General features: G+C 42.0%; 1 protein-coding gene across 1 annotated transcript; it reads left to right on the top strand.

Moving 5' to 3' along the window:
• The first annotated feature begins 6,716 nt into the window (after nucleotides 1–6,716).
• On the top strand, nucleotides 6,717–7,988 carry trh (thyrotropin-releasing hormone). Its single transcript, XM_085918691.1, has 3 exons — nucleotides 6,717–6,790; nucleotides 6,896–7,106; nucleotides 7,462–7,988. The coding sequence occupies exons 2-3, from the start codon at nucleotides 6,914–6,916 to the stop codon at nucleotides 7,986–7,988; spliced, it is 720 nt and encodes a 239-aa protein (XP_085774817.1). The 5' UTR covers nucleotides 6,717–6,790; nucleotides 6,896–6,913.
• The last annotated feature ends 1,731 nt before the right edge of the window (nucleotides 7,989–9,719 follow it).

Raw genomic sequence — 9,719 nt, 5'->3', positions numbered from 1 at the left:
AGCCATCGATCCTCTGTCAGCTTGGGGCTCCGATGCTGGGCCCGCTTTGGAAAGCGTGTCGACCTCCTCTTCTCTCACATGCGCAGAAAAAAAAACTATCTTTGTCTCGCTTTGCAGCATGAAACTTTGTTTTCCTGTCATATGGTGCTTTTTTCTTCTTGACAGTAAAAAGTCCAACGTGTGAAGTACTTCAAGTCAAGTCAAGTCAAGTTTATTTGTATAGCCCTAAATCACAAGCAACAGCGCTACATCCAAAAATGCGGAAAAGGTCAAACAAACACATTCCCTTTGGAGTCTGAGCATGCATGAAACGCTCAAGTGTTGCTAAGGTCATCTTCGCAATGATCAGCATGCTAATTGAGAGCATTAGCCACAAGCCTGTGAATTAGCATTCACTGAGAAGGACTGCAGAATTATGAAGTCAAGCAGAGAGGCTCATTTCCTGTGGCAATTTCATCAGGAGGTGGCAAACACATTTCACCTTCGGCTCTTTACATTGATGTTTGAGGGTTTTCAAACCAATTTCATTTGCTACTTTTTTTACCAGAGTGACTCACTTGTTGACAGCAGGGTGGCGCCAAGACCATCACCTATTAGTCCTCGGGTGATCAACGGCACAGGTGTACTTCAGAGCTGGGCACTTCATTTCATTTTCTTCTTTATAGCTTGAACTGGTCGAGACCGGCTGCATCAGGCTGCATATGCATCTGTTACAAGAAATATGAATGCGTGCCTGCGTGTGTGTACGTGGACACGATTAACATGGCATAAGTAAGCCTATGTTGACAAAATCTTTTTTTTTTTTTTTAATAAAGGATCTTTGTTCAAGCATTTGAATCAACTATTCCTTAAGAAAGAAAAAGTACCACCCATTTTGTACATGGAATCAAGGTACATATAATAACAGGTGCTGCTGTGCATATGTTGAAAATACTCAGAGACAGATTGTAACGGTGAAGACGAAGCCTTAGACATTCTTCCCTGGGTGCCCAGTAATCAAGAAAGTGTGGCAGAGTGTGATGTCAATACTTGCTGACTCAGCATAAATCCAGCAACAAGTCAAATTTCACGTCAATATGAGGGAGTCGCATGAATAAGCTCCTCGTTGAAATATTTCGATGGGATAAACGTGAGATTAACCAAGAGTCGCTAAGGATAAAAAAAAAAAAGTAGATTCAACCAAGATGTGTCCTTTTACAATTTCTGGTGTTTTGTAGTTGGTACTTGCCGACCGGTTTGAACTGGCTGCAAAGTGCGCTTGGAGTTCCACGCAGTAGCAGCAGCAGCAAGCCGTATTGATTGGATATAATTTAATGAGAGCAGTTGCAAAGGAACAAGAGTCAGCCATCTGGCATAAAACCAATATAATGAACCTTAGTGTCAATCCGAATGGATGATTCCAAGCACTGTCGGATTCACAGGTATAACAATTAGGTGCAAGACTTTCGTTGCCGCACGTAATTGATGTTGACAGCTCAACAGCCAAATGAATTGCCTTCTTGTTTTACAAAGTTTGGCGGAAGATTAACCTTTGGCTCGGCACCGCTCGTCTGACAAGTTAAAAAACATCCCAAAAAAATATCCAACTGTCGGAAAGCTTGCGTGTTTTGCTTTCGAACATAAACTTGCCACTCCAAGAAAGGAAATGAGCAGCAAGAAGGAAGATACAGTAAGTGGCCGGCCAACGCTATGCCAATGACACGCACTCGCTTCCTGCTGGGTTGCCTGAGTCTTATTAAAATCCCGCTCTTGTGCCCTGACAGATGTGCTTTTTCACGACCTAATGGTGAGAGCAACTAAAAGCTGCACGCACACTTTTTTTTTTTTTTTTTTTAAAGAATCTTCACAGTAACTACCACCAACCTCAGTGCTGAAACATAAAACAAATTGTTAGTCATGCCATTTGTCTTCACGGCTTTGCGTATGAAAAAAAACAACAACAACAACAGAACAAGACAAAGGCTTGTGTTTTGGCAAGTGTGTGCAGTCTACTACCGTATAATCTAATGAGTTTATATGGAAGGCTAGAATGTCATTCTCACGGCACATGCAAGGCATGCATGCACAAGGCATGACCAAGGCAGAAGATGTGCAAGTTGTGTGTGTGTTGTTGAAACAAACACATCCAAATCTATGAAAACATTATCTGACCTTTTCTACTGACAGCAGTGTAGGCCATCCAATAATTAGTCCATTTACGGCAGAAAGAGTAACCAAATCCAAATGTGTGTGTGTGTGTGTGTGTGTGTGTGTGTGTGTGTGTGTGTGTGTGTGTGTGTGTGTGTGTGTGTAATTTAGGTCTCAAATATTTTGTACCTAGTGTTTGCCCCCCCCCAAGTTCCAAGCCCCTTACAGTAGGCAAAGCTTCATGGTAAGAAACAAAGAAATGATTTCTACCATCACTTCATACACTTTGGAAAAAAAAAAAAAAAGCTTTGAACATTGAATCCCGAAATGAGAATCATGATGATGTGGATAGGAGGTGGTGCCATGAGAGGAAAAGGGAAGTAAAAAAAAAGATGGCTTGTTTCAATGGAGCAAGAAGGAAGATGTGACTGGCCTCTCACTCGACTGATTACAGACGGAGAGGACTCAGTGGAGTTCTTCAGCAAGTTCCCGCCACCTCAATGTCGAGTGTGCCTGATGCGCTCTCCCCTCCATTACGGGCGGCAGTCCACAGCCGTCACCCACAGAATAACAAGCAATCATCCTACCTTTAACTCTTCAATTCTCTCCTGCAGATGGCCGACTGCCGACCGACTCCAAACAACGTGACGTTTTCTGGCCCTTTAACCGGAGCCATATACTTCATGTAAAGTAATACCAAGGATGTGGCTACTGTCAGGAAAGTCTGTTAATTAAAGTATCTGTTACAATTCATGCAAGCAAACAAGCATCTGACAAAGAACCTCGATTGATGATTCAGTTATATAGGACAGAAAAATAGATCTTAAATATCTTCTAAATCAAAGGTATCAGCATTCCACAGAAGTATCATGACTCATTCACGGGCCTTCACATGCAATAGATGGATCAAATTTTTGGTCAAAAAGTCACATAAGAAGCACAAAAAGTTAGATCCGGTCCCAAAATAAATGCTAAGGTTTCCTTCCATGTTTCATAAACATGGCCACTTTGTTAACGGAGGTCCGCAAATTCACCCTCGGAAATAAATGTGAATGTAAATCGTTTTCTACGTGATGTCGCATTTTTGTCTAGTGTTGTGATGAATCCTCCGAGGTCTGGTGAGTCACTCTGCCTGTCCATCGTGCCTCCACGCACTGAGGGCAGGAAGGCCGGGGGGGGGGGGCGGCGCTTCATTGACATCTGACTGACAGGAGGCTGGGGAGGCTGGGGAGCCAAAGTCACTTTAGCCATTTGTGCGTGTGAGCATATTGCACGCTGCAGAGCAATGAAACTGGCAAGCTAAATGTAAATCTGGCGATTCCTTATAATTCTTCCATTTCATTGATTCGTTCAAACCACTTTTAGGATGGAGCTCGGCCATCATCTCAACTCTGCACTCCAAAAGCCCATTAGTGTTTTGACTACAGACTGAGAATCAATCTCGCTGGGTGTGTGCAGCAGAGTGTTAGTCTTTGACTGAACCTAATCACAAAGCTATTATCTAGGAAAGTCAAATTACATCAACTGGAGAAAACCATCCACGTGTCCTTAGGGCCAAAAGCCTTATTCACAGAAATGGAGAATAAAAATGATGAAGGAGGCGGCAATACCGAAGCCTTTCTTTGGGACAGAAGAAGCATGATTTATTTTTAGTGTCACATTTGAACTTTGGCCACTCGAAAATAATTGCATCATGCATAGATGGGGAGAAGCATGCTGTGTGTGTGTGTGTGTGTGTGTGTGTGTGTGTGTGTGTGTGTGTGTGTGTGTGTGTGTGTGTGTGTGTGTGTGTGTGTGTGTGTGTGTGTGTGTGTGTGTGTGTGTGTGTGTGTGTGTGTGTCCACTACTACTACTATGCTCTAGCTTGAAATCAGTGTGATAAAAGACTGTGCTAAAATATAAAAAATATATATAAAAAAAATATATATATAATATATATATATATATATATATATATATATATATATATATATATATATATATATATATATATATATATATATATATATATATATATATATATATATATATTATATATATATTTTTATATATATATATATATATATATATGGTAAATAATGAATGCCAAGTCCCTCAATTCAGGGTTGCTCCACCACAAAAGCACGCCTGGCATAAAAGTGTGAGAAAATTATGAAAATGTTGGGGCCATCTCTTCCAATTTTATAGATAGCCCTTGAGAAGGTAACTGGAACATGTTCTGTGGTACTTGGAAGAAAATTCAACTTGCATGCAGAGTAAGAACATTTCTATGTATGTATTAGGGAATAATTGTGAGAATCAAAATGATGGGATGCTTGGCTCCAAAGATTTCCAGTGCTTCCAAATGACAAGCAACAATATGGAACTCTGACCAGAAGGTTATGGGAGACAACAAATAGCTTTGATTTGATCTCATTGTCGTTCATTAGTTTGATTTTTATGCGATTTGGTTTGAAGAAAAATGACCTGATGAGCTGCTTTTTCATCTATCTCACTTCAAGCTCTGTTCAATTCTCCATTTTGCAGGTAAACAAAAGTCAAGCCAATGAAAACTGTCCCCCCCGTGCCCTTTCAAAATTCCCCAAACATGGCAGAGACACTTTGAATCTTCATCCTTGCTTGTGGCCAATTCAATTGGTGCGACTGATGAGCCCGTCAGTGCTGCTCTTTACTGTAAACGACTGCTTGGTCATCCCGGGAGAGTAAAGATTTATCGGATCCTACCGTCCGTGAGTTCAATTCAGACGGAAAGTCGAAGGCCTGGGAATAACAAATGTTGCCAAAGACAAAGCTGTAGAACTATTGTTTTGAGCAAAGGGGATTGGCTTTTTGTTTGCTTTCAGGTCTGCCAATGTTATTAGCACCGATACAGGATTGTGGACTATTGTTTTCTGGCGACGATTGTTTTCTTGTGAGTACGACCACCTGCCATGGAAGGAATCCTTTGTGGTCTCGCTGAGAGCCAAGAAGGTCTTTCCAAATATGACAAAGCAATCTGAAAATATATATATTTTTTAAAACTATTTACCAATTGTGGGCACATTTTTGCTTCATCTTGATTTTTGGATATGTTTTAATTTTTTTCAGGCATTTTTGACCTAGCGGACAGTTTTGACCCCAACCGTCTTCAAAACTCTTAAGCTCGTATCTCACTGATTAGATTTTTTTCGTCAGGGTTCGTTCAAGGGTGCAAACCGTCGCAAAAACATTCACCAACGTCTCATAACGTCTTGTGTTCATTATCTGTGGTTCTTTTTTGTTTACTTGCATCAATTTGTGCTCTGCCACCTTTTCAGCAGCAAAGAGACATGAGCTCGCACCACTTGGCTTTTTTTAAACTCTTAAGAGGGTGGCCATCAGGAGCTGGAATCAAAAACTTCCTTGATTGTGTCTCTCGCAAGCAGAGTGTGACTAGCTATTTCTGATCTGTATGAAGAATCACTTCTGATTCTGATTCCCTGATCCTTTGTGATTGACGGGCTTGATGAGCTACACGTTCCCCACTCACCGACGAAGATGTAAAAGAGGAAAGTCTTAAATTGAGCGAGATCTTCTACTTTTTTTCCTTTCAGCTTCTCAGGCTAGTTAACATTCTTCTCTGCAGCATGTCAAATGTGCAAGTCACTTTTATTTTGACTTTGTGGCGACTTTATGGTGTCACTCGGACTCTGCTTCTGTGATCCCATCACCAGGCCATTGTCACCACGGAGAACGTAGCTGCCGTGTCACTTGTCTCATCTGTCTTCTTGCTGTGTGTTTGTCCTCTTTGTACAAGCCTCTGCTGTCACCGTCAGAGACTTTGACCTTGTAGTGTATCAATTCCGAGGCGCTGGAGTTCATCTGTCACAAGTCTAATTTCTGCAGGAAACTTTTGACAACCCCTCACTCAAGATTGTGTATTTATACATACAAAAATGTATATATTTTTTTAAAAGCTTATCTGACTTCCATGAGCCATTTCTGGTGAATCCACATGTGGCCATGCTGACATGGTGAGAACATGCAAACTCCGCAAAAGAGGTCTGAGGTGAGGTTCCAAGCCAGAACCCTCCAGAAATTGGTGTCACTCCAAGATAATGAACTCGGGAGAGGTGGTATTCTTTTCTCTACATTGTTTTTTGACAGGTACTCTACAGCACCTCCGTACTTTATATCACTGGAATCGTCTGTTCCAACTCAGAGCCCGGTTGGAAGAGGAGGGAAGGATTAAGCGGCACAATCAAGCATGGCTCTGGCCATTCAAATTGGTGGTTCCATTCTATCCATGGTATTTCAGTGCCTCATAATCCCCCCCCCCCACCTGATATTGACACATAATTCCTAATTTACACGTATTTGAGTGAACACTGCATCAAGATGAACACAGTTTTGCATCATGCCCCGTTTGACTGCCTGAATTTTCAATGGGTCCATTCGTCAATGCCCCCTTGAGGACACACACTTGCGCACGGCTTGATGACATCAACGGGGACCAACGGGACCAAAAGAAGACTCGAGCGTGAGTGTGACGTGGACAGAGAGCATCCAGTATAAAGCACAAGCGCAATATTGCGTGCTCACTCAAAGTTGGCCATATACGGCTCAGCGAGCACCACTGTTGGAAGCTGCCGGCGAGCATCATCCACCTTCACTGACCACTTCAAAGGGACTGAGGTGAAGTCAGGTGAGCTTCCGTTTCCCTAACAGGTGATATCCTATTTCTGGACGAAAACATATTTTCATATTCCCAGTGGAAGATCATCATTTTGAACAACTTGATGAGTAACAGGCATCCAAGTGAGACATCATGAAGTCGACATGCCTGTTCTTCCTGACTTCCTTCCTGATCTGCAACTTGATGATGGCGTGCAGAGCACAGAGCATCTCTGCCGAGGAGGACCCGGACCCGAGGACCATGGACGACCTCCTCCTACACAGAGCCGAGAGCCTCCTGCTGCGTTCCATCCTGGGAAAGATGCAAGCAGAAGATGACAATAACGGTGAGCTAACCATAAAACACAATAGAATAGAAATATTAAAGTGGAATATGCTTTAGAAATATAAAAATAAGATTAACCTAGCTGTGCATCCAATTCTAATAATAATTGGTGCTGACGGAAAAGAGAATATTATACTTGGCTATGTGGTCTTCTATCCACAGTTTTATTGTTTTGAACAGCATAAAAGTGTTCATCTGTTATGATACATATTTGAAAATGTCATCAAGTTGCATGCGATTTCTCTTGCAACCTTTAAATGACAGTCTCCCCTGTTAAAAAGGTCAATTACGCACAAAACGCGCAATTACGCACGACCCAGCTGGACCAAAAAGTGACTCCAATTTTCCTCCTCCAGGTGGTCTCTCCTCTCAGCCAACGTGGCTAACAAAGCGGCAACACCCGGGCAAGAGGCACAGCGAGGATATGGACGAAGAGGCTGACGTCGGTGATGAAGAGTATTCGGATGTTGAAAGGAGACAGCACCCCGGAAAGCGCTCCACGACTCATGGACGCCTTTCGGACGCTCCCGTGATAGTCGTCCAAGGTGAACTTTCCAAACGGCAGCACCCAGGCAAGCGCTACGTGGTGATCCCGAGGAGCCGGCGGCAGCATCCCGGTAAGCGGCAGCCGGACGAAGAGGATGACGACACCGAGGAGGAGGTTCACCTCCCGGAGTTGCACAGGCGCCAGCATCCCGGCAAACGCTTTTTGGATCATCCAGGATTGGCCACGATCAGTCCTTGTGAAGACCTCTCGGACCCTGTGAGATGTGCCAAGGCCAACCTGTTGCTCGACTTTTTAGACGACATCAGCGATATGAAACATGCCGAGGAGAAGAGACAACACCCAGGCAAAAGGTTTGCTCCCGAGGAAGGACAGTAGATTCGTTCTAGTTCCATATGCTGTATTGTCAATTAAACATTGTGCAGGCCTACAAACTAACAATTAAAATGTACTAAAAATCTCCCACTTTTTCTCTTGTGGTTGTTTTTGACGTACAGATTTAATTTATTTATTTAATGTACTGTAGTCATCATGTTGCGCAAATGTACGAACTGTAAATTGAGGAGTCAGTGGTGGATGCGTGATTATTCATTTGGTGTTGCTTCCACTGTCAATTAAATGGACAGCAAATATTAGCTGTTATTAGTTTACTGTGCCACTAATGCAAATCGACGATAGTGACCACATTGAAATTTATGCCCAAAACAAGCCTTTGATAATTGTTATTGGTTTTCTTTCACGTCACTGATGAGAAATAGAACGCAAATATAATTTGTCCGACTTTATTTGAACGGCATTGGCGACGTATGCGTGTTTTAAGTTGAATTCGATATTTACTAATGTTCTGTTAAAACAATAAACACGTTGAATGCAGCAAGCTTGTCAATGTTTCACAAACCGGCAATCCAAGTCAGCCAACTTTGTATGAAAGTGTGACTCTGCATGAGGAAAAAAAAAAAACACATTGTCGCATAACGTCGTTTCGTTCCACCTCCAGTCTGGGAAGCAGCGACGCAGATCGATATGCAAATGAGCCATCGGACGGTAAAGACGACCCAAGTACACTCCGCTGGGTTAAAAATAACACCAAATTGGACCGACACAGATTTTGCACAAACCAACCCCAAAAAAATATATTTTTGTATATTTTGCAAAATAACCCTGGGCAGGTCGAATTTTTAACCCAACAGTTTTAAGGATAGCTTACCTGCATGCACACATGTTTCCTGTTGAGGAATGCACAGAACATTTCAGTAGAACCTTTCCCATTAGAAATGTTATAGTTGAGTATGATTCTATTCAAACTATACCTGCAGGAGAATCTCCAAAATGAAATGCTTTTAATGCTGCTTGTTGTCATCTAGCGTGGCATTATACAGCATGTCAACAAATCAAGGTTTCTTTGAGCATCTTAAAAAGATCAACACCACAAATGTCATAATTTTCTTTTCCAGGTTTTTTTTCTTCTCTTTCTTTCTTTTTGGGAGAGGGTAGGGGTGCCCTGTTTTAAGTTCTGTCTCACTGAAAAGTACCAGTGAAAGTGATGACAGCCATAGAAGACGGACAGCGACGGCAATGGCGTGCTGTGCATTTGAAAGAGCTGGGATTTTTCCTGCAAATAAAATGCCTTGATTTTAATTAGCAGTACTCAGCAAAAATCATGAATGGAATTGTGAGACACCGTATATGTATGAAATAATCACTAAAACATGATTTGATACAAAACTTGCGTGATCCTGTGTTGATTAATCTAATCTTGCCTGACATTCAGCTCCATTGGGGGCCTGAATAGTGTGATTATCTGCTCTCTATCTAATTAGTTATGAGGTTAAATTCCTCTGAACTAGGGTCATCTTCCATTGTGAAGCGACTCATTAGTCACACTGGGTTTTCCAAATTGATCAACTTCTTTTAACAGAAAGTAAGGCTTAGGTTAACCTGTGTATCATAAACTTCCATAGATTCTTTTAACATATACTCCACAGATTTGTTTGGTGAAAAGCTAGAGACTGAATCAGCCTACAAAGAGTTACAACACAACTACTTAACGAAGTATTAGATGCATTGGGTACTTGTGGTCGACACGGGGTCTTCAATTACCGTCGTACC

This window comes from Syngnathus leptorhynchus, chromosome 1, assembly GCF_054491065.1.
Source record: "Syngnathus leptorhynchus isolate UIUO chromosome 1, UIUO_Slep, whole genome shotgun sequence".
In the NCBI taxonomy this organism is placed as follows: Eukaryota; Metazoa; Chordata; class Actinopteri; order Syngnathiformes; family Syngnathidae; genus Syngnathus; species Syngnathus leptorhynchus.
Note: the sequence above shows the minus strand (reverse complement) of the source record. Positions and strands in the feature narration are given on the sequence as shown.

What these genes read in the sequence shown, in the direction of transcription:
- trh (XM_085918691.1), top strand. Translation starts at nt 6,914, where the DNA reads ATGAAGTCGACATGCCTGTTCTTCCTGACTTCCTTCCTGATCTGCAAC. An exon ending in AGCAGAAGATGACAATAACG is followed by an intron (nt 7,107 to 7,461) that starts GTGAGCTAACCA and finishes TTCCTCCTCCAG; the next exon opens with GTGGTCTCTCCTCTCAGCCA.